Source organism: Hypomesus transpacificus, chromosome 11, assembly GCF_021917145.1.
Source record: "Hypomesus transpacificus isolate Combined female chromosome 11, fHypTra1, whole genome shotgun sequence".
NCBI classification, from domain to species: Eukaryota; Metazoa; Chordata; class Actinopteri; order Osmeriformes; family Osmeridae; genus Hypomesus; species Hypomesus transpacificus.
The window spans coordinates 10,502,616-10,527,801 of record NC_061070.1 but is presented as its reverse complement, the minus strand read 5'-3'; the positions used below and the strand labels follow the sequence as shown (position 1 = coordinate 10,527,801).

The 25,186-nt window shown below is 41.1% G+C and overlaps 1 protein-coding gene across 27 annotated transcripts in view; it reads right to left on the bottom strand.

Moving 5' to 3' along the window:
• Positions 1-108: 108 nt before the first annotated feature.
• Positions 109-25,186, bottom strand: part of col13a1 (collagen, type XIII, alpha 1) — a 78,878-nt gene continuing 53,800 nt past the window's right edge. For 14 of the 27 annotated variants that reach the window (XM_047028906.1, XM_047028917.1, XM_047028908.1 and 11 more), the window contains 28 exons: positions 24,494-24,586; positions 24,281-24,322; positions 24,145-24,162; positions 23,494-23,520; positions 23,069-23,113; positions 21,222-21,248; positions 16,545-16,580; positions 16,395-16,448; positions 15,585-15,671; positions 15,439-15,465; positions 15,007-15,042; positions 14,755-14,811; positions 14,635-14,658; positions 14,455-14,508; positions 14,262-14,306; positions 14,004-14,138; positions 13,334-13,405; positions 13,079-13,123; positions 12,756-12,806; positions 12,581-12,607; positions 12,348-12,434; positions 11,424-11,459; positions 10,386-10,439; positions 10,222-10,275; positions 10,037-10,072; positions 7,557-7,643; positions 5,429-5,467; positions 109-3,407 (listed from right to left, as the gene is read on the bottom strand). In XM_047028906.1, the coding sequence (XP_046884862.1) occupies positions 3,375-3,407; positions 5,429-5,467; positions 7,557-7,643; positions 10,037-10,072; positions 10,222-10,275; positions 10,386-10,439; positions 11,424-11,459; positions 12,348-12,434; positions 12,581-12,607; positions 12,756-12,806; positions 13,079-13,123; positions 13,334-13,405; positions 14,004-14,138; positions 14,262-14,306; positions 14,455-14,508; positions 14,635-14,658; positions 14,755-14,811; positions 15,007-15,042; positions 15,439-15,465; positions 15,585-15,671; positions 16,395-16,448; positions 16,545-16,580; positions 21,222-21,248; positions 23,069-23,113; positions 23,494-23,520; positions 24,145-24,162; positions 24,281-24,322; positions 24,494-24,586 (1,428 nt within the window). In that variant the 3' untranslated portion in view covers positions 109-3,374. Of the gene's footprint in view, positions 3,408-5,167; positions 5,249-5,428; positions 5,468-6,764; positions 6,843-7,556; positions 7,644-10,036; positions 10,073-10,221; positions 10,276-10,385; positions 10,440-11,423; positions 11,460-12,347; positions 12,435-12,580; positions 12,608-12,755; positions 12,807-13,078; positions 13,124-13,333; positions 13,406-14,003; positions 14,139-14,261; positions 14,307-14,454; positions 14,509-14,634; positions 14,659-14,754; positions 14,812-15,006; positions 15,043-15,438; positions 15,466-15,584; positions 15,672-16,394; positions 16,449-16,544; positions 16,581-21,221; positions 21,249-23,068; positions 23,114-23,493; positions 23,521-24,144; positions 24,163-24,280; positions 24,323-24,493; positions 24,587-25,186 lie in introns of those variants that run through there. The other 13 variants (XM_047028907.1, XM_047028918.1, XM_047028911.1 and 10 more) reach the window with 9 other exon arrangements.

The window sequence follows — 25,186 nt, the reverse complement described above, 5'->3', positions numbered from 1 at the left end:
CCCATATGGAAAAATATAAGCATATACCTTTTTTAATAGTTTAGTTCAAACAATATCTGCATTTAATATTTCGAATCACATTCAATTATATGACAACACATGATTCTCAACCTCTTTATTTTGAATTCTTGATGACGTTTTCAAAATCACGTAGGCCTATTTTAACAGTGAAATTTATTTTGGCAATCAGTGACTAAAGCTGCCATTTATGGTATATAAAAAGTAAAAACATTTTCTGAAAATAAAAACGTCAGTAACAGTCATTTTGACCCCACACTCATTGAAGTTAATAAAACACTAAATTGTGGATTGAGTAGGCCTGCATCTGTCTATACGTTTTTACACCACAGAACCTTCTGCAACAACCGAGGGGGTTTCTAAAAGGTTACATTGCTTAGGCAGCAAATGAGGCTATCAAGTTACACTGTTGCTTAATATGAATAGTGCTTATTAACAAAATCATCATGCAGATGGTTTTAACATCAATGCATTAAAATAAATGCCCACTTATGTGTTTGCAATCAGGTACTGAAACGTAAAGAAATACGCTATCACACAAACAGATTTTTACAACATTATACATCTTGGGTTATTTCCATTATTTACAGAGGATCGTTAAGATAACAAATGTATTAAGTTAACTAACAATAGTTTCTCACAAACTTTCTATCCTCTCCTTAACTGTACACAGACAAATTAAAGAGGAGATACAGAGACAAAACTCTTTTACCATAAACTGGTAATTCTGACCAAATGCTTAACTTCAACTCAATCCCTCCTTTAAAAAAGATCTGTGTACTCTTAAACTCTAAACTCTTACTCTTGTGTATATAAAAAGTGAAAATTCATAACCAGATTTTTGGGAAATATTTAAACTGGAGATGTATATGGATTTGGAGTGGATTAATTGGGAGAGGTTTGCAAACGTAACTAATATATTTACAAAGGACCATTTTGTGCATTGATCCCAAAATGTGTAAATAACAATTTATTCCTTTTTTTTTGTTAAATTAATGTTAGTTGTCTTTCATGTTAATAAGTATTAAGTGATGCATTCTGAAATTCTGAGATAAAACATGAAGAGTACATAAAGATGAAAGGCATGATAAAATACATTTGTATCAATAAGGAAATGTTTACCAAAGAAATATGATACAAACAGATCATAATACTGTCCACAGATGGTAAAATTAAAGAGTAGACTACGTCCATAACTGTGCAAAATATAAATGTGAAGAAAGCAGAAATGTAATGCATACAAACAATTAGAGATCATCCTATCAAAAAGTAAATGCGCACGGTGAATGCTTCTGAGCATACACAAACAATGCTTGTTTGTGTTGTGCTTCTGAGTTACACAAACATATCTTTTAGTCAGGCTAACAATTTCTATAGTTTTTTTATCACTGCAATTATTGCTAGTTTATGTACTTTGTAGAGGGTTAATTAGAGGTAATACTATTGGTCTGACAAGTACAGACTACTTTAAGATGTAAGAATTTACTTCTAAATGGGTCTATGCACAAAGACATGGTTTAGTGCATTTGGTGTTTGTTGCATACTTAAATCATCGTGAACTAAAGATAACTCTATTGATAAGTCATTAATATCACCTGGGACTATGATGCAGCCATAAAATTGCTTGCAATACTTTATATCACCAAGATCACTTTGCAGAGCATTGTAATACTTCAAAGCCTTTAAAATAATGTGTATTATGATAACTTTCTCTAATACAGTGTAACAGTAACACACTTTGTATGCTAAACAACAGCAAACACCCAAAGTTAATGGGGAAAATACACAATTTATAACCAGGTTTGTCGATTGTCAAAATGACACAAGGAATGCTTCCGTGCAGTTAATTCTCTACAAAACAGGAAAGTTTGTGTTAAATATAATTAAAGTCACAAACGGATAATGCCACTAACTGTATCAGATAATCAAGCAATTCAGTCTTCAGGTTTAGCATATTGAAGTGAACACATCATGGGTTCAAATGAGTCAAAGATTGTGGCTAAATTTCACGTCCTTAAAAGAAATGAGCCAAATAAAACAAATATGTACATACTTCCCACAAACATTGCCACATAATTTACTGTCCTCTTATAATGTCTTGGATAAAAGCTTAAAAAACTCTGAAACTATAAAAATGTTTTAGGGATCAACTACGGTATAATTTTTTGTAATCTTTTGTTATTCTTTTGTAAGATTATCCATGCAAAGTACAGTCCGATAAGTCATATTACGATTAGAAAATGACAATTTATCATAAAAACTGTTTAGTAGACAACCCTTATTTTACATACATCAGAATAAGAACTTGGCTGGTATTGGATGCTGTGTATAACAGAAAAGAACATCAAACTCTGATGGCACGCCCCCTTAACTCCACCCAAAAAATATTGCTTCCTGCTATGTAGCAATGCCAATTATTTCAGTGAATGAAATGAATCATTGCTCTTTACCTTGGGATAGGAACATTGAATTTGTCTATTTTTTGAGTTTGGTGTATCAATGAAAGACTTAAGTGAATGTTCTAAGAGATGACATGATTTTGGAGAACTATATTACAATCCATTTAGCACCTCATGTGGATTATTTATGGGCATGTCATGTTGCATCAATGCATCAAATATTAATATACAAAGCTATAGAATACACTCTGGACATACTGTAACACATGAATCCTAATATACAAAATGAATATGTGGCATCATTAAACACCCAAGAATGTGAATAAATGTACAGACAAGTATAAATGCATACCAACAATATGCAATGCTAGTGTCAAAGTTCATCCTTGTGCACAATCAAACAGGATGTTACACCTGCATCAGCAAGGATAGTAGAGATGGCAGTGAGTTTGAAATCAGGAATCATCAATAGGTGTTTTCCTATGTTTTTGGCTTATCTTGGAAACACATGAAGACCGAAAGATTGCGTCTATCTGTTTTGTGAGCTGCTCTGAATTTTGAATCACAGTTGTTGGTGACAGAGAAAACACAGAAAATTGTACACAATAAAAAGTGAATGTCTCGCCTTCACATAGTGAATAAAATAGATGAAAGTATCGAGCATATGAAAGTCAAAGAAATGCATCTGTATCTCTCTGTCATGGGGATGGCATTTCCACACGAGTAGCCGAAGAACTGTAAAGGACTGAAAATTCCTTTTCGATATTTTTTTTGCTTCGGTGAAGTCGGTCTGCTCACTGCTACCAGAGCGCCCAATGATACTGGCCCTCTCTCAGCCTTCTGGAAACTCTGTAAGATGGTGCCCTGGTTGGGTCAAAACCAGGTACCTCCTAACGTCTTCAAGTTTGCTCATGGCAGCTTTTAGAGAAACATTGCTAGGCAGATCTCTGGTGCCTCTTACTTCTTAGCCAGTTGGAAAGGATTTTGACCCTTTAAAAACAACAGATTCATTTTGATGAGAGCAACCTCTTTCGATGAAGGAACACATTACAAAGTAAGATAAGGTGCAGAGGAACCATACCGTACAGTAGTTCTATGAGATGAATAGTATATAGTACTACAAATACTTCTGTTAGTGTACTGATTAAGTTTGATGAATAATGGCTACAAAACTGAATCTTGAACAACAAATATTAAGATAAAAAGACTCACCTCACGCAACTCATTCAATTCATGCAGCAAGGCACACTCAGTGAATTTCACACCGTTTTGTAGTAAGACAGGAACTGATACATGCTTTTTGAGCATTTAAGCACACGCGTGTACAGTACTTTAGAAATGTATATTTTTATTTCTGATTGTCATTTAGAAAATAATGCATAAACAAAATAGTTGAAAGTAATTTGTACACATTTAGGAATTCCTTGTGGACTTATGGCAATTTTGATACATCAATATGTGTAGCTACTAGAGATAAAGGCATAAGTAGGTATATAAAAGTACTGTAGGCCTATGATGACCCGATGATGGTTTTATCAAAAGTGGGAGTTTGACAATCTCTTAAACTAGCTATACATTTCCAGGCAGAGCAAACACACAAACCTAGCTTTTTTATTTTTTCAATGAGCAGCAGTTAATGGACCAAGCTCCACAGCAATCCCCCTCATCCATTTCTTAAACACTGATTCAACTCATGACATAGTTAAAAGGTACTCAGACATGATATGCTCTCTGTAGAACAGTTTCAGATAAAACATGTATTGTATCAATTTCTTACCTACCAAATCTAATCTTCATAATGTCTGTGATAAGCGTTCTTCATATATAAATAAATGGATGAGGTTCACTGGGTGTACAGGCAATGTGGCTATCGCAGCAGCATGCCATAAGGGTGAGCAGCAATATTTCAGTCATCCAAGAAGCTTGATGGGTCAACATTTAGACAACGTTCACAAATACAAATGTGGGTTAAAAACATAGACTGATAGTCAAAATGCAGAAGGTGGCTGCCCCTTAGATTGGATAAAAACTATATGCAGATAACTTGAACAAATTGAGGCTGGTAAGGTTGCATTTATAGCTTAGAATGTGTTTGGTTTCTGGCTGTAGAATTGAATGCATAATATTTAGTTTAATTTGCTTATGCCTGCTTTGGTAGAAACAACATAATCATCTAATGGTCAAGCAGTCTAAGTTGAACTCCACTTTACAAGATAAAAATGTCCTTGTTTTCAGACACCGGCAAGTTGTGTTTTTCTGGTACACCATGGACCTAAATTGTATCCTATTCAAGCAATGTAGCAGTGGGAATAATCAATTTAGAAAATGGTTTTTACCTGTACAGTGCAGACTAAAAACAGTGCTATCTGTCACTGGCCAGTTGAAAGTGTGATACACAACATCATTACTGTACTTATTTGCTGTGCTTGTTAATTGAGGACATCTGTATCTCTAGAAACAGGGTTCAACTAAGGAATTTTAAAAGCCAACACTTCATTTTTCCAGCCCCACAGTTCAGTGCAGCATGGTCTGTTACAACGTCAACAAAACACGATAAAATAAGTTAATAGGCAATATCAACTTTACATTATGCACAAATATCATGCATATGTATGCAGCCCCTTTAGAATTCTTCCTTGTTTAAACATGTTAAAATAATGCATAGATATAAAATCCCATACAGAAACATTATAAGTACTAAAATACACAGAAATCTGTACAAAAATGCTGCCTTTTTTTCTGTTTTTTTGATCAGTATAAGAAAGCACATAAAAAGTAGAAAAATAAATATTCTATCTACAGTAACACATGCCACTCCGTAGCTATCGTCACTGCAAGACAAAACAAACAAAGAGGCAATAAAGTTAAATTACGTTAATTGAGTTAGAGAAGGTGATGATGTGATTTTTCCACAACCAATGGCTGTATCATCAAGCAAGGCATAATTGCAAGATGCAAAAAGTTTCCACAGCAAAGAGTTAAATTCGTTTATCAGTTGAAATTCAACTTACTTTATTCCAACAACCGGGTACTGGTAAGCCATCATCTCCCTGAGGAAGGAAATGGAAGATGTTACACATACTATTGAAACTGAAAACAATAAACAGTACAACCTTGCAATAATGTAGTTCAGTATTGCAAATGACCCAACATGGTCAGTATGAGCACAGTACAGCATTATTTCTATACTAGATTTATACAGTCACTCCCATATCCACATATAGTACTTGGTACACAATGTAGTGAGTGTATGTGCCTGTACTTTATATGTGTTTACAATGACAATGAAGTACTTCCCATATACATTTTGATGTTAACTTTACTTCATCATTTTAGACCACAGTCATCAGCCAAACTGCATGTGATATTATGTGCAGTAAATAAAGTGCTTGAAACAATGTTGTTCAAAATATACTGTAGTGAACTGCTTACAATCAGTATAAAACATCTTATTGTGACTTGTAAGAATGTTAGAACAGTTTCTGGAGTATAGCCACTTGACTGACTACATTGCATACAGCAGACATTTTTGGCAAGCAATTTGAAGAAAAAACACTTGTATACATACATGTTATATAAAACAGCCTGCACGTGCAGGCTATGAGTGAGGGAGGTGTACAATAAATGCACTTCTAACCAGTGGGTTCTGAGATCGGTCCCAAACACCTCACTGGCTTTACTATTGTTAGACTGTTGTTACGTTAACCACAAATGGGTAATACCTAACCTTATGTCATACAAACCAAACCAAAGAAGCTCACTTACCCAAACCCCACAAGCGCAATGCTTAATCCTAACCACACAAGTGTAACGTCTTACTGTATCCATAAAAGAGTATGTTTGTCAGTGATAAGACTGGATGCTGTAAAGTTCCAGCTTCACACCACAGGGTATCCTGTTGCCTCAAGAGGTGAGAAAAGTTGGGAAAATTGCTGCTTGAAGCAACGAAGGAGGTAAGGAAATTAGTGTAATAGTACGGCTCCTGCTATGAGAGAGTTACTGTCAATCTTCAAAATTAACTATTTTACATTCGATTTAGCATACGCCTAAAATTTGTATGAGTAACTTCAACCACACAATCCAAATTGGACAAGCACTACAGCTACTTAGAAGGGTCTATAAAACGCATGCATGCATTCATTGATTTAAATAGATAATGATTTTAACAAGATTATGTTTTAGCAAATAAAAAATGGAGGTATTAGGAAGTCAGATGTTAATGTCCATGCAGCCATGATTGTTCCTGTGATTCATCCCTATCGGAGCAGCCAATGAGAGGGGATGGTGAGGGGAATGTTTATGGGAAGCCCAAAGCATGCTGGATAGGGAAGGGAGAGAACACCATACCACAGCGCAAGGGGCATCCAGCCCGTCCAGGCCTGGCAAGCCCGGTTCACCTTTCTCCCCTTTAAAGCCTCGGAAACCCTGTTTGTGAAATCAACCGTATAAAAATCTGTGCACTGCACCCCCTCCAGTAGCTGCAGCTCCCCCTGCTGGTCGATGGGAGAACCTGCTGGCACTCCTCAGGTAGACTGGACTCCCCTACAGGAGCAGGCCCGCCTTTACATGCAGGCTGCCTGGGACTGACAGGAACTGGCTCACCCTGAGAGGTACCAGTGGGATTGGAAGGATAAGCAGGGAGGATTTCTATACGAAACAGCTTGAAAGTAAGGGAGGGACGGAGGAGGAGGAAACAGATGCAGGGCTGCAGGAGGAGGATGAAACTGAATGAGAAATGGCGGATGTGATGCTGCCACTTGTCAACCGGGACTGCCTGATTCCTGTCAGTCTCAAACCTGGAAAAGAACAGCCTCTCAAATGGGTAATGGCTCAGTGTCCATCAGTGGGGATTCATCCACTCTCTGAACTTTATTGACATTTTTACCAGACTACAAATCAGGTTTGTACCAACAGTACAAAGGCAAAGACCCAGAAGCTGCCAGCCCTTCTTCTCCAATGTTACGCTAGTGGACACTTGGACCAGAACCCACAGAGGTTTATTAGCGCCATTCAAAACCAGAGGCAGAAGGAAGTCCACATCAGAGCGTACAGACATTGGCGTTTCATTCTGTAGGCTGTCACACTGAGGAAATGGCCCTCCCTTCTGCCTTCTGGCTGCACATTGAACACAGGACATACCAACGGACAGGGGGCATCTAGTCCGGGTGCTCCTTGGTCTCCCTTATCCCCTTTGGCCCCCCTGTTGCCTTTCTTGCCCCTCTCTCCCTGCAAACAACAGGGCATTCAAAAAGACAGGCTTTAGTCCTCCTAACTAGTTGGTGGTACATTTATAAGCATAATATAGTTTGTTTCATACGTTTTTTAAAGGTAGATTTCAAAGCGACGGGCCACATTATAGTAACATGTGATGGGACTTTAGGGGGCTTACAAAGGACAGTACAACTGTTTATTAAGGGTAGGGGTAATTTAGTTGTAGGGATGGTAAGTTGAGGAAGTTAGGGAAAAGGGAAAAGAGCCAGTTCTCTTGGTGAGCAGGTTTCTGTAGAACTTCTAAAATAAAATGTAAAATTAAATACAAATCTATGAACCTCCAAGTAATCTCATGATATTCTATATTTAAGTTAACATTTCTAAGACTGTTGGGCCATTTCGTAAAAAAAATATGATGATAATGAAATGCCAGGTGATATATATATATATATATATATATATATATATATATATATATATATATATATATATATATATTATGACAGCAGTAGTAATTAGCTCCTTCACAGAGCAGACAACTGATCCATCTGTGATGATGCTCATTTTAGTCTCGTGTTGCTTATCATTTTGCATTGTATGAACAAAATGAAGGACCATTATATATTATCAACCAAAACCATTATCAATAAGAAGTTACTGCTTGCTAACCCCTACAAAAAAAATCGTAAATCATTAAACAAATTAAATGACCAGCTGCATTTTTGGTTTGTAGGCCTTTAAATACTATGTATAGATGTTTCTAGTACATATCTTATAGTTTTTGAATTTAAGTAAAAATAGCAAATATATACCTTTTTTTAAGTATATAAATATATACTAAATACTTAAACACTAAAGAATTCTTAAAAATCTGCTCACCAAGGCCAAGGAACTTATGGCATCTTATTTAAATACTTTTCAAGAAGGAACAGGATTTGGAAAATCGTGATCCTCTTCCTGACAAGCAACAGACTCACAGCACTGCCTCAACATCACATGTACGGTAGAATCACCTACCAGGATGGTCTAATGCTGAGAGAGTATTACTTGTCAGCCAAGAGGAGAGATCACAGGAAGAGATTACAGGGAAGGTTGCAGGGAGGTAAGTGGGAAGAGGAGAAGGAGGAGGAATATTAACCCGGGACTATGACATTAGAGTGCAGGAGGAGGAGCAGGAGGCCAGAGTTTGTGAGAGGGAGAGAGGGCGACCCCGGCAAACAAAAGAGCCCCGGGATACAGAGCAGGGTGGAGGGGAGGAAAAGGGGATAGGAAGACCTGCGGAAACAGAGAAAGACAGGACAAAGAGTAAAAACAGCACCACAAACTCATAGCCATCTTTACAGCACCTTCAACTGGAGTCGGGGAAACCTGAACATACTACTCTGTATTGGCCATCTTCATTAGTTTTATTCTTGGTTTTGAAAAACACATTTGTTGCAGCAATGCAGTATATGTATGTGTCATAGATACAGTATGCATTACTGTTATGCATTACTGCTGACTGAATAAATCAAATTGTATTTTTCTGCCGACATGAGAACAGTTGAAAGTGCTGAGAAGGTTGACGATATGTCGTGGCTTCAAAGGTGGGAGTCAGAATATTAAGACAGTCAAAGGTTAATGGGAGGGAAACAGACATTCTCTTAGAGGGAGGGTATATGGACATTGAAAAACATATACTTTTACCATATTGATATAAAGAGCTGCTTTTAATTTGCAGGGTTTTTAACCAGACAGGATTAATTTAATCTTAATTTCAAAAATCATGAAATCATAAAATGACCAAATACATAAAATGTATAACATTTAGTTGATAATTGTTTATCTCATTCTTAAGAAAATGCATGTGCATGATTTACCAATGGTGTGCACAGCCTGTTGTTCAAAATTACTTGATCAATACTCAATATAATATAACCTTTTTATTTAACCTTTCCATCTCTGCATATATCTCTTCATTTCCACACATTAAAATAAAAAAAGCCACTGCAAAATAAATTACAAGTATCTCAAAAGGGCAATACGAAAAGTATATACATATTGAATCACAAAAAAACACATTTTCTCCTAACCATTCAACCATCATCAAAGAGTAGTTCTGTACTGGAGTATCTGAACATCCATTAAAACAGAATGCTGTGCTAATTGATATTCACATTACCATTTGGATTCAGTTTCACCACTCAAGTGAGCCTTTGAACCCACCCTGGTCCTGCCCAGCAAGACTAACATGTACCACTAACATGGAACTAGAGGCTAACCAAACCAAAAGAGAACATTGTATTCCACTGTACTACATCAATGCATTTTACATTAGCAAAAGACCTTGTAGCATAATCTAGCTACAAATATAAACATGCTAAATCTAGCAGTATTAAAAGCTAGATATTTTATAAGCAGTATCTTACCCGATTTCCTTTCAATCCTTGTGGTCCTACTAAACCCTGTCAGAGAAAATGAAACCCAATATAAATGATTGGGTTATAAAATGTATAATGTGGATTAATTGAAGCTGGAATGCTGTTACATACGATATGAACATCTTGAGTTGCTTTTACATTACCTATGCAGTAATGTTGTGTAGGCTACTTACAGGGATGCCTTGAGGCCCAATTGGTCCTGGTACTCCTGTGTCTCCCTTCACAGCCTACATTCACAGAAAGCGACCAATACTTTATTTATACCAAACAAAAAAATGGTAATCCAAGAGAGAATCAGAGCATGTGTGTGAGAAAGAGGGTGTGTGTGTGTACTTACTCTCTCTCCCTTTGGTCCTGCTGGCCCTGCTACACCCACTGGTCCGATCAGACCCTTCGGAGGTTGGAAAAGGCAGAACCGTAAGTGAATATAAATGTTACAGTAGGGAAGTATTAAAGATAAAGGCATTATTACAATTCTCAGTTATCAATAGATCAATAAGCTTGTTGGGGCTATTGGAATTAACTCATCCGGCCTTAGGACTTTCAGTCTATTTGCTGATTATCTTTACATCATTGATTACCAATCCATTCATTAATGTAGGAGTAAACAATGACTCCAGGATTAACAACAAGCTTGTTGAGTTAAAAGACAAACTGTCACAAAAAAGGGAAGAAATCAATTTGGAACAAAGAGAATCGATGTGCCACAGCTCTCTCTCTCCTGGTAGAACTCAGGAGGACCTTGCATCTCAGTCATACAGAGTACGTAGAGCATACAGCCACAGGGAGCCATTCTGCCCTACTGTACAGAATACGCATGATCAACATGCAGCACAGGCATCCGAGCATGCTTCTCTGGTACAATATGACATCACAGGGCCAGATCTGAAGGTGCACAGTCCATGACTGGGCTAACGGTCATAGTGGAGGGAAGTCAGATATGGTTTAGACATTCGTGAGGTGTCGCATTGACGTGGTTTCTGGCACAACACTGTGTTCTGGGCAGTGAGACGATGAGCAGGAGGAGTAGAGTAGTCCTATCTGTGTCCACATGCAAGTCAAACACACTTTTGAGATATTTGCCATTCTCACTCTCATCCTTTTTTAGGGATAGCCACGTGACCATATTTCCTATGCCAATGCGACCTCTCAACGTTGTCGAAACGATACCGATTTCTTTGCATAGAACTTGGAAGAGAGACAGGACAAGCTGGAGCGGATGTCAAAAAAGCAAGCCGACGGACAGGCAGACAAGACAGCAGCACAGACGGTGAGCTGTGGAGGAGTGGAGAGGGGAAGGAGAGAACAAGGAGGAATGGAGGAGGAGGAGGAGGAGGAGGAGAAGAGGGGCCGGTACAGGACTTGCGCCACTCACCACTGGACCTGGTCTGCCGTCTAACCCATGAGCCCCCTGGACAGTGTGTACACAGTTAGAGAGCAGAGATGATGGAGAGATGGTGGGAGGAAGGAAAAGGGGAGGGAGGAGGTGTGGAGAGGGTGAGGGTTGGGGGGGTGAGTGAGTGAAGCTGTGACTCGTGACTTTCTAAAAACAACATTCAGTTTTGGATGAAGGGTGATGGTATTGGTGATGAAGTGAGAAATAGTGATCGTCAGTAACTCCTTTTTTTCTCAAACAATTGATTGAAAGTGATTCGTATCAATATTGTCCCTAAAGGCACAATCTGAAAAAGTGCAATACTTAATAGTGCTATAGATCTACTAAATGCTTTACTGCTTCTCTCTTCCTGTTTTACACAAAAGGAGTTACTGTGCTATTAATTTGTGTGACTAGAACATGAAGGGATCTTTGGCCCCAAGAAAGTAAATCAGAAGTTAAGAATAGAGAAACCCCATACCATACACTGAAAAATGAACATGATCACTTTCAAGATATTCTGTACATGAATGATTGTGCAGAATCCAATACTTATTTCCCAATTTCTCCATAGACGAAAACAAACATTTACAGTCTATTACATACATTAGATTACTCATTATAGTGTCGAACCTGAAATTAGTGATTTAAATTATTCTGTGAATAAGGTTGTGCCATCCTATTCACTTTGACAACTGAGCATTAAATATTTCCTTGGTGAGTTAGGGCGACATAAAAGCAACGTCAGACAGTCATGCTGCTTGGGCTTTGACACAACAACCTGAAACAACAACATGAACTCCAACTGGGAACAAGATGGTTTAGTTGAACAGATGACAGTTGATGGCAAGACAGACCCCACATCTAAACCACAGCACATACACTTGACTGCTATGGAATGAACAGGAAGTCCAGTGTACTTACAGGAAGTCCAAGATGGCCCCTGTCCCCCTTGTCGCCTTTCAGACCAGATGCTCCTTTCTCTCCCCTTAAGCCAATGCCTGGCTCTCCCTAGAAGTGACAATTCACTCATGCTCAAATCAAATGGACTTCATGTCATTGTAATTTGAGAAAGCACTGTGAAGTCCTAAGACCAAACTACAGTACAGTGCAACTGCCAAAGGATTCAGAAAGAGAGGCCTTCTGTTAATTCTTACCTTTGGCCCTGAGAGTCCTTGAGGTCCCTAAGAGGTATAAACGAATAATGTGAGTTAAAATGTCAATCAATTAGCTATACCTGATATTCTAAGGCATTCTTTTTTTCGTTTTTTTATCGCTTTGAAGTAGAGTAAAGATTTCTCTGTTGGCTTTGTAATGTTGGTTTGTACATACTGCAGGGCCAACTGGTCCTTGGGGCCCTGGAGATCCCGGGGGCCCATAAACCTGAAACATGATCACACACGACCACACCAGTTTAGGATTTCAGCAGGTAATTTACCCCATTTAGTGTGTTTTAATCCACTAAAAGGACTGGAACTAATCTCCTATGCTTCACCCAGATGAACACACACAACATACCAGAAAACTCATGCCAAGTTGTATTGAAAACATTTTGAAACAATTTGACCCTACTATAAAGTGGATTTTAAATGACGGACATGAAAAGATTCAAACGTGGGCATGTTTTTGGAACATAAAGTGAATCAAACTCGTACCATATCGGATCTTTCACCCTTATCCCCTGCCTCTCCTTTTGGACCCTGTAGCGCAAGGTACAGCAGGTACACAAACAAAGTTAACACAACCAATCAAATACAGTCCCATACACATAGCTAGCACCAAGTGGATAAAACACCATACACATGAACCAACAACACAGTTATGACATGACTGCATGTGTTCCCTTGAGTGCCTCTGCCACGTCAGACAGTGCATGCAGGGATGACAGTCTAAGGGGCACCATTGCGTACCATTGAGCCTGGTAATCCAATGGGGCCTTGGGTCCCTGAAACCCCCTTCTCCCCCGTAGGCCCATCTAAACCCTACAGGATAAGGAACGGGGTGGAGATAAAAGTTAAAATATTGGACGGAAGATTCAATTAGAGTTTGTTGAGTTTGGGTTAATTTTCATACAATTTTTTGTTGATATTATGATGTTAAAATAGATCTTTGAAGCCGAATATTTTTGGAATTGCCTCGTTCTGTCAGTAGTGGTGAGCATAAGGGACGCAATGCTGCCCATTACTTTTACTATATCTAGAAACTCAGACTGCTCAAGATGAAGCGCTAAGATGATTTTCTCCTTTCACCTTACGAACACATTTTGTATTGTTTCCTCAATAGCACATCCATACCCACAAACCAGGACATGAATCTGGCAACTGTTCAAGTGGTAGCCTAGTTTCACTAAGAAACATGGCGGGGATCCATGCCCTGATGCATTAACCTTCAGTTCCACCTTTAGTACTGGGCCCACTGAGGGTATCCTAGAAAGCTTAAGGCAGCCATCCCCTCTCGTTCATGAAAGACCCAACTAATAGTCTGGCTCTGGTCTGGTCTGAGTGAAGTGTGTAATGGAAGTGTGTCATGGGAAGGTTTGTTGGGGGTTTGTGACTCTGCTATGGTTCTCCAGCCACTCACAGGTGATCCAGAGGGACCTGAGTCCCCCTTATCTCCCTTGGGTCCTGGGTAGCCCATAAGGCCTCCCTCCCCTCTGCCGCCCTCAGGACCTGTGGGGCCGGCAGGACCCACATCACCGGGCTTCCCTCTGGGGCCCTGAGAAACACACACCAAATATTTGCATTCAAAGCATCGCATCATCTCAGCTTGTTCATCTTCAGTCTGGTTCATGTTCATCTCTCCACATTCCAGCCATACAAGTGTGTCCCCATCACTCACCTTCTCTCCATCAAGACCAGGAGGACCCGGCAAACCAACTTCACCCTTAGAAAGTCAAAGAATTCTCGGTAATCAGTAAAAAGCATGTACTTAATTCATCGTAATCTCAATGGCAACTGGTGTGAATTGTATCAAAATAAAGTAGTGTGGGATGTAGTGGGAACTGTGGAGGGTAACTTCAGGAAGGTCCTACCTTGGTGCCAGTGAGACCAGGTATGCCTGGAGGGCCAGGTAATCCGGGGGGGCCCTGATGAGATGAGAATGTGTTTAAGTTAATAATAGAAAACTTTAAACAATAATAAGAGTCAAAACAATTCAGCTTAAACAGTACATTTACAACTTTAGAAACATTAGAAAAACCAAAAGCACTCACCATCATAGGTACATTTCGAATATCCTAAGGATGAAAACACATTTTTATAAATGATGTTGTTATCCTGTTACAAAATACTGTATCAATGTATGACAAGCAATGGAATGGTTGGTGACCTACATTTTCGTTGTTCAGGATTTCTGCTTTTCCTGGTTCTCCGGTTGGACCTGGAGGTCCCTAGATCAATTGCCAAGAAAACAATTACAGTCCAATAGTTGGCTACCATAGTACATTACTAGTAATCTAACAGCAAACTTTACAGATGACCAATTAGAGCAATAGTCTTTTAAATTCAGCATTAATACTGTCCGGTATGTGCTGCATCCAGAAGACATCACTAAATGTAAACAGAACCCTTTACAGAGATCTTACTTTTGGTCCAGATGGCCCCTCAGGTCCTGACTCTCCCTAGTGGCCAAGCAGGTGTAATACAGTTAGTCTACAAACGACTTGATCGTTCATGATGGTGCACTTAAGATATGACACAATTTTTGTTGCATTTTACTATGTAATATTTTAATTGACAGGTTATTAAGTACTCTTTAAGGGATGATTTTGTTGCACTGTGCTTGGTAAAATACAGACCATTCCATGTCATTTTTTGATAAAAAAATTGGATGCTACATTTTTTTTATGCACTACTTTATTTCTTTTTGGATCAAAGCATCTGCTAAATGAATGCATTGAAAATTAATTCTGTCGGTGAACAGTTTACATTTAAAATAAGATTGCAATTAATGACAATTGTTTATACACTAATACAGCATAATATCCTGCAATGGCAGTAACATGTTTTGGTCTTACCTTAAGCCCCTGATCTCCTTTGTCACCCTAAAAAGATGTTTAATCATTAAAAAAAACTTGTCAAACAGATGTCCCTCAACCCAACCATGACGAGATGGAGTTCCACTGGAAATAACCCAGTTGATATTCCCAGAATTATTCCGTACCTTGGGTCCAACTGAGCCTGCTAGTCCTGGTGTTCCAGGTTCCCCTTTGATGCCGGTACCTTCTTGACTGGCATCCCCCTTATCACCCTGTTAGCACACACCAGACATAAGTAGAACCATCCATGACTGTCCAGCACAGTTCACCATCCAAAACCCCAAACAAGCTCATTATACCTGTACTGCACAGTGTTTTACGTTACTGTAGACACAGCACAACACTGTGGTTTGGTTGGTCACACACGACAGATCAGACAACAATGGCTTGACAGTGATTCAAATCAGATGATTATGATGTTTACATGTAGTTCTATGTAGGCTCAAACATACATAACATGTTAACATGTTAATACCCTCATACCACCATAGAACAATTCACACCAGCATGTGGACGTTTTCACTTGAAAGTTAAAATCCCTATAAATTCCATGTATACGATAATATGTGAGCAATACGTGTGTGTGTGCCTGACCTAACGGAAAGAGTCCTCACATGACATGGGACACAGTTAATGAAGGCCCAGCCAACCACACATAGCTAGCTCTATTATGACTAGCCAATAAAGAACTGGATTATTTCGGTGCTAACACAAAGATCAAAGCAATTCCACAAAAGCCAATTCCGCAGAGTGATAGAGAGAGGGCCTGTGAAAAAAGACGTTAATCCCGACCAAACTTTAATGGAAATGCTATTCAATCCCCCCAGCAAACAATGAGACCACAAGCTTGATGGAGGTGAAGTTGCTATGGAAACACAGGTGATTGACAGGCGGACAGCATAACATGTACAACGCGCATTCCATGCTAAGCCTACCCTGTAGCCCCTCTTGCCAGGTATACCAGGAATACCATGGGTGCCAGCCTGACCCTTTACAGAATCAGACAGGGAAGGAATCAGGACACCTGGACTTAGGTGATTTCACGAGTGTAAACGACTACAGTATAACATTTCACACCGATTTACCTTGAGTCCAGGGGTGCCTGGAAAACCTGACTCCCCCTACAGGGACGAGAGGGTCCAGAGATCAAAAGTGGAGGGAAAAAGAGAGGAGAAAAGAAGAAAGAAGAGAATTGAAAGCTCTGTCCTGCATTTCTGTTAGTTACACCAACGGCATGCTGGGATAAACTTAGCAGCATCTTTTGATCACAGACCACAGGCTCGTGATTCCTCCATGGGTCTTAAAATACCATGCATCGATGATACGAGCACACTCCACACTGAAGAGCCACAGAGACACCGACACGGTTCGTTCTGCAAACAGCGACATCTTGGTTTGGGCATGAAACTGGGGCTTGACTGCCATCCTTCCAGAGCTCTTGGTCCACCGCAAGACAATCAACCCTCTCCAATTGCTGTCTATAAACAGCTTGGAGCTCACCAGAGTTATTTAATTCATCGGTCTGCTAATTGTACACTTTCGTTGGCTTGATTAACTAGTAGATGCACTGGGGATGACGCATGGCAACAGCTGTGACCACAAGGGGGAGAACCCAATGCCAGGGATGGTTTGCGCTTTCTAATGACATTAGATCTACAGGATGCTATATGGTGTGGCTTGGATGTGAATTCTGTCTTCATGAGGAATAGGGGAATTATTCTTAGAATGCATGAATCCCTCAAGTTTCTCTCCGCGAAATGAATATGGGCTGTTCAGGAATGAATCTAGAACTGCATTTTTAAGCGGTAAATATGTCACTCTTAATGAACCCATGTTCTACATTTTCAATTAGCTTCATCACAGGTGTTTAGTTATCATAAATGTATTAATTGGGGACATATCAGGGCACAAACAAATGTTATAAGGTATATAATATGTACAGCACAAATATACAGTAAAGCACTAACTGGGAACAATAACACTAATGGCACACCATTAGGAGAAAGTATCCTATGGATTTCCTCTACTAACATCATTTTAGATACATGGTTCTCTCAGGTATACTGTAGGTCAAGGATTAGGGAGGGGGGCTACTTGCACAAGGTGAACTACCTTTAACCCTTGTTTCCCTGGCATTCCTGGTAGTCCAAATTCCCCCTAAGAGAGTATAAATAATGGACATCAGGTCATATGGGAAGAGCCATGATGCAATATAAGAGGGTTGCACTCCTGTCACTGCGACACAGGGCATGCGAGTAGTCAGAACAAAGGAACACATTGCCCTCATACGGTATCATGCAAACACTGTGTCATAAAAACGTACAGCCAGTATCTATGAAACAATTCCTTTGAACAAAGGGTGAGGTCATAGAGGGCGGGTAGATGGGCGGCACGTCTCTGGCAGAGAGGGAGAAAAGCTGACAACCCTGACTCCTCCGAGTCTGACCGAGATGGCAGGTGGCAGATGGCGAGTTGGCAAACCTGCATTGCCCCTTCCTCGCCCATGGAACTCCCACCCACCCACCACCCCCTCCCCCCCGACAGACGCTCAACAAGTGCATTTCTGCCAGAGCCCCTGACAGGTGTTGTGGTCAGGGCACAGAGAGAGGGAGGGTGAGCAAGGACGGGGAGGGGGCGCCATGTCCCTCCTCAAGGGGGTTGGAGATAGCGGCTGCGGAGGGGAGCAGTGCTGGAGACCGGACCCCTAGCAACCCCCCGTGATCACTTTCACACCCACCTGTTGGGGGGTTGTGTGTGGGATAGGGTGTCCGATTGAGTCTCCTTGCTATCTGGGAAGATGAAAGTGTTGTCAGACCCCCCCATCCCCTCCCTGCCATCCCTCCAAAGCCCTGAACCACGCCTGAACCGCCTTGGGGGATGGGACCGGTGACGGCTCTAATCATGCGGAGGGGGCCCTCGGATGCCCCCCGAATCGCCAAGCTTCTGAACAGGAAACAGGCGATCCTTTGATCTCCTGCTCCAATCAGCTTGCACCATTCCTCCTGTCTGCTCACTGATCCGCCCTCGTCATCATCTCTCCCCACGCCCTGCTTCTATTTTAACACCGGTGTGTGTGTGTGTGTGTGGAGTGTGTGTGTGCTTAGCAGTGGATATGCATAGCACTGCCCACATGCTTGTAGATATGTGTGTGTTTGCGTGCACACCCAATGGGTTTGGGCGCGGGTGTAATCTGTTGACTGTCATGCCTTTGCAGTGATTTATCAATTCGCTAATCCCTTCATTTGAACCATGCGGACATGGCCTTTCCAGTTCACAGGAAATGTACCAAGGGGTCCAGAGGGAAAAGACACATCATCCGTTAGTGGATAGTGGATAAAAGTTACTAATGATCCACCCATACCGTCCTGCACGCCAGCCTCCCCAATTCTGTTTGTGCTCTTGCCAACTCAGATTATCATTGTCATGCAAGTAGCATGAGATAGAGTTGTAAATTGGGAGCTTTCTTCCAGTGTTTCCATAATTACCTGGACGTTGTAGGAAGCTAGCTGTTCATTAGCGTGGTAAACACTGAAACATGAAGCGGCTTTGTGCCACTGGGACCCGTAAAAATGGAATTAAAGTGAAAAAAGCTTTAATTGCTCACATTAAACAATATTAGAATAACAGGTCATTTATGAAACGATGCACTAATTCCCTCCGCAACTCATTTAACAGACTGTATGTGAAGAAAACACAGCGACCACAGAATCCTTTGAGGCATTCGTCTTCATTCATCGAGAGCAGTATTTCAGGACAGGGTGGGTGAGCAAAGCTCCTAATTGCCGTCTCCCCCCTCCACCCTAATGTCCTCTCCAGCTGTGTACCTCTATCTCTCCGATGTTGACAGAGGTAGCGCGGACGGCTGGCCCAAAAAAGCCAGTCTGTCAATGAAGCGCTACTTTTGGCTAAACCCACTAACCCACACACCTTTTCCCTTCCGTCCCCCACTCCGCCCTGTACACATGATCCACCTTCTCCTGTTTCTTTCAGCCATCCACTCCTCCTGTCCTGAGAGTCGACGAGTGCCCACACACTTCTGACTCACGAGATGTATTAAAACAGGGTCCTTTTAAAGACCGACTCATTAAATCAACGGTGAAGTGTTTTACCATAATGGTGGTCCAGTAGAGTGGTCCTGTCTGCTTCCTCTGAGTCTAGACATGCCAGTATTGACTTCAGTGATTGGCTCTTAAAGTTCTGTCGTCTTTAGATGTAGAAGACTACAGTCAGACTTGTGGTTAGCACCATGCTGATATTAAGAGTAGTGACTGACGCCACAAACCCTTACCTGCTCTGCTTTGTCCAAAGCTAATGGAACTCTAGGTCTGGTCCAACATTGTGGTATACATTTAGAAGGTCCCAAGAGCCAAGCAAACCTCAAATCCTGAGGTGAATACACCGCAGCTTGAATGAATTGGACTGTGAAAGCAATTTCTCTTTATAATAAAACAATAAAAGCCATTCTCTCCCTCCGTGGCCGTGTTCTTCGAAATGCTGCCTCCTCTTTGAGTGTTTTTCCCCCTTGCTTTCCTCCTGTTCCTTCCTTTCCTCCCTCGATCTCTCCATCTGTAGGGTCTAATGGGTATAACACACGCCGGGGCTACCGCAGCAATGGGAGCGTTTACCATGGTAACAGGTTGGACAAAACTCTGGGATGGCAAAGTCGGTATGAGGCTGAGAGGGAGACAAGTGGCCATCCATCCACCAGACATGTGATCCAGAATCTTCAGTCTCTGTCTTTTTTGTTTCTTTCTATGTTCCTTCCCGTCCATCGCATTGATCTAAGGCTTGTTAGACATGAGGTGAAAGGGGCCAATTTAAGGTCAAACACCATCGGAGAAGGTTACAGGTTAAGGAGCCCAAACCTTGAGGATCATGATGAACCTTAAGCTTTTCCTCGTCTTAAGAAGTAGTGAGAACAAAACCAAAAGCGCCACAGCGTCTGAATCAGAGGAGGAAGCAACAGACAGTGGATGGCACCAGGGGAAAAAAGGCCTCTGTTCCTGCCATGAGCCTGAAAGCAGGCAACATAAATTGCCTTGTGGGAACAACTCTTGGTACTTCCAGCCTGGGCCTCTCTGCTTTGAGGGATCTAACATGGTGGTCCTTGGAAAGTAGGAGGGTAGGAGGTCTGTGTGTGTGTGTGTGTGTGTAGGTGGGTGGGTGGGTGTGTTGCGGGTGGACCCAAATATTCCATCAAACTTGAACCAATTAGGAATTAAAACAGGACAAACCCACACCGCTGCAGTATTTTTTGAAGTGCGCTGATATCTCGCCCAGACTTAGGAAACCACCAATCAGGTCTGTGTTTGTGCATGTCCGCAGATTACGATAAAGACCTCCGGTGTATGTTAGATATTAGCGACAAACCCGTTACCTCCACACCCATTGGCGTGTTGTCAATGGGAGGCTCCCCTCCATTGAGGATTGAGGACACAATTCAGTCCATTCATGGAAATGGACAGTAGTCTAAGACCGTGGAGTGTATTTGTGCTTCAGCAGGTGTAGGCTTAACAAATTGCCAAAACTCTGGCCTCTTGTTTTGACAGTTTGGAGGATTCCCTTTGTGACTAGCAGTCTGTAAACTGAATCAAACCTGTCTGTGAATCCAATTAAACCTGATTCATTCCAAGCTTAATGTTTTTTATGTGTTCCAGATTCATTTCAGACAAGCTAAAGATTGAGAGTAAGAAGGAGAAAGACAAATGGAAAGGGAGAGCCAAAGATAAAAAAGTGAGAGGGACATAAGTAATGTATCTTACCTTTCCCCCTATGTCACCCTTTGGTCCCTATAAGAGAAAAAGACAAATAAACACAAATGAGATGACTATGATCATTAGTTCAGTTTCATCTACAGTTCCCGTTCTGACTAGAAGTGTATTTGCTGTTGGAGGGAGAATAAGTCACAGTTGTTATCTCTCTGACCTTTTCTCTCATTATTAACTCATAGTTTGGGACATAATAAAGACTGCCAAACCACAATATGTTCACTTTGTTGCGATAAATGTCACAATCCTTAAGTGTTCCACTAGATGGTGCAATACTCTGTGAGAGCAATATGAAGCCCTAATAGTCCTTGATGATATGCTGTAAAAGTGGATCAGTGGATGTTAAGCGGAGTAAAAAGAGAGGTTGTGACAGCATTCTGCAAGACCATATTTAAAACTCAATGTTACTGATTTCTGCGACCCCAAAACATGAATAGATAATCAATAGTACTTTCAAAACAATAGTATTCTTCTTTTAAGGTGTAAAAACCCTTTCTGTCTATAAATATTGGTTGTTTTACTGCGTCCAGGTTCCACATTTATATACTGTACTGTCCTTTATGTAACCTACAATGGGGTTGACCAGCGTCCTCATAAAGAAGCACTGAGCTTTTTTGGATGGCACTTTCTGGGAAAGCAGTGAGATGGAGGAGAGCTGAAGTTTACAAGGCAATAATCTAACCAGGAGCTCCAAGCAGCAGGTTCTTCCAGAGGTCTCCAAAATGAAGGTCAAACATGAAAATCCGGCATAGAAAACTCAATTTTCCTACAATAGGGTGCCTTTTACACTACAGAAAAGTCCCCCATGGTCTCAATTCGCTTCGTTTTTTTTAAATATCTGGCTTAAGGTAGTTGTGTTGAGGCGATCATGTCAGGGATAGGTCGTGGTTCTCTAAGCGTGGCAGCAAAACTGTTTTGACGCAGCCCAGATGGCCAAGCCGTTTAGCTTGCCTCTGAGGCCCATGTGGAGGTGACCCTGGGTTTCACTGCGTGTGGAAGCTGTGGAGGCTGCAGAGAGGCTCGTAGTCTGTCTCTCTCTCTCTCTCTCTCTCTCTCTCTCTCTCTCTCTCTCTGTCTCTCTCTCTCTGTCTCTCTCTCTCTGTCTCTCTCTCTCTCCTTTCCTTTCTTTTTCCCTCAATCCTCTCCCTCTTTCTCTCTTCCCTCCACTCCCTCTCTCTGCAGTCTGTTTGTGACAGGGCCCAGATCAAATCAGTAAAGGGCAGGACTCAGCTGTGGGAGTATGTTTGTGTGTGTGTGTGCGTCTGTTTGCATGTGTGAACCTTCCACAGGAAGTCCATTAAGCCATGGACAAGTGGAGAAGGACAGGCACATGGAGCGTTTAGAAAGCACAGCTCTTATTGACCCCCCACACCCCACCTCACCTCCCACTTTAAACTTCAAAGCCAAGGTTAGCTCCTGCCCCGCAGGATTCAAACGGTATGTTTGTGTGGGTGTCCATGTGTGTGTCCATGTGGGTGCGTGTCTGTGTATATGTATAGAGGGAATGTGGGTGGTTTGTGGAATAGGAGAATGTTAACGTGTGTGTGTGTGTGTTTATGTGTAGGAGCAGAATACTCCCTTGTCCAATAAAGACAAGGGACGTGTCCATCCCTGGATATCCAATACAAGGAGATGTCTCAAACCAATGATAAGGGAAGAACTGAGAAGATAAACTGTGTGTTCTTACTGTACAGTATTTCAGTACTGCATGCTCCATTATAACTACCGAAGAGGAATTTCTCTTTTCAACTGAATGGTCAATGATTCCTGCTGCCTGCCTTGCCTAGTGTGACATCCACAGACCCAATACTAATATTTACAATGTATAATAATAATAATACCTTGGGGCCTTCAGGTCCAATGGGTCCTACATTTCCATGGTCACCCTGTGAACGAAAAGCACAATATGAGATACGCAGAAAGGACTAGAACGATGCAAAACTACAGATCTTTCTTTTGAAGTCGGTCATTTCAACCACAGGCCAAGTTCCCATATTGCATAATGCTTTCCCCCCCTAAAACTACAGGCTTGTCCAAAGACCCCATTCATTATCTGAATGTAGCATTAAGGACAAGTGGAGAAACATAATGTTTTGAAATCAAGATGTGGAATGATTTAATGAAATATCCTTCTGGTTCAGTATTAGTGCCAGCAGGTGCTCAAAAGCAGATGGATGAGTAAAATCAACTGCAGAGGGAAGATTGATGGTTATAACCAATTGTCCTGTCAGGAAATACCCATCAATAACACTCCACACTAACTTACCTTTAATCCAGGCATGCCAGGCTCACCCTATATAACAGAAAGAGTTGTGTGTCAGATCCTGCGAAACCACTATTACATAGTCAGTGTACATACATTGAATACTCCTATCCTGTATCATTACATGGCTGGCTCAGTCTTTGTGCTATAATTTGACTTGAGGACTTCAAAGGCATGTTTTCCAACCAGTTTGCCATATCTTGATACAGTCCAGTTGAGGTCAGATATTCACTATTGTGAAAAGGCAAATCAAAAGCCCCAGAGCCTGCTTTCAACTTCAGTTCCTGCTGTGAGATAAACTCTGTCTTTATAGAGGAGTCAGACCACACTTCTTAACAGGCTCTGCATGTTTCCAACACTCAAAATTCTCCTCTCCAAATAAGCCATGAGAATTAACGCGTCTGGGGTAACTGTACTCGTCCTGTCCAAAAGAAACAATAACAAAGCAGGGTGGAAAGTTGTGGCGATGCTGTGAGTTTCTCAAACACAACCGAGCTGCGTCCACTCTCAAGGTTTTCTCAGCTGAAAACCGTTGTAGGAACCATCTTTGTCTGTGAAAACCATGCCATCATATCTAACTGAACATTTGGGTGTGGATTACCACAACATACAACCACAATTAGCCACATTTGAGAGAGATCAAGTCTGTAGTACCTTCATTCCTGGTAAGAGCTGTGGGTAAGATGAAAAAAGATGAATGAGGATGACATAGTAACACTGTGCATAACTCCAGTATGTCCAAGGATCAGGTATTAGTCATCAGGTGTGCCGACTGTACAGCAGGTCTTACCCTCGTGTCTTTGCCTGGTTTTCCTGGTTCACCAGGTTTCCCCTAAAACAGGTGAAACGCAACAGGTGCTCAGTGTTCTTTTAATCTACAGTAATACTAATACTAATATAACACATTTGATATCTTGACAATAGTAGTTATATCATAAATTACTATGGCTAAACTAACTCAATCACAAAACTGAACCCAGTCATGTGTCAAAGTAAGAATTACCGGTGGTCCACTAGCTCCGTTCAGTCCAGCGGTCCCTGGGAGGCCGGGGGGCCCAGGAGGTCCAGGGGGGCCTTGTGCTCCAGGATCGCCCTGCTGAGAGACAGAGAGTTACCATCTGAAACCCTGCTGCCAGCCTGACAAGATCATGCCTACACATCATCACACTGCACTTCATATACTGGGGTAGCATGAAGGACCATGTTAGCAGGGAACAAGACAAGCTGTTATAAAGCATTTTGACATACACTGGCTACCATGTTTGGAGAGTATACCACTGTGATTGAATTACATTTTGAGGTGGAACCAACCTGTTTTATTTAATGTGACAAAATGTGTTATAGAATAGACAAGGGCCAAAACAATCCTTATTATTAATAATTTCTCCAGGGCACAAAAACCTAGTCTATCAGCTAATCTCTTTTCCTTTAGGGCATGTCTGTGAGACTGAAGACACATCCAAAACAAATGTAAGACTAAACAAAAGCGAACCAGATACATTTTATACAACAAGGCCAGGATATGGAAGGAAATATACTTTACCTAAATAAACTTGTATGGAGTGTGAATGCTATGATTGTATACTCCACAATTGTTTATGTCTGAAATCTTTATTTATCTGAGACACAAATTCAGCCATCTGACGTGATGTTATTCCACTGTGAGTCAGTATCTGTGGGCTTTATATTTGTTTGT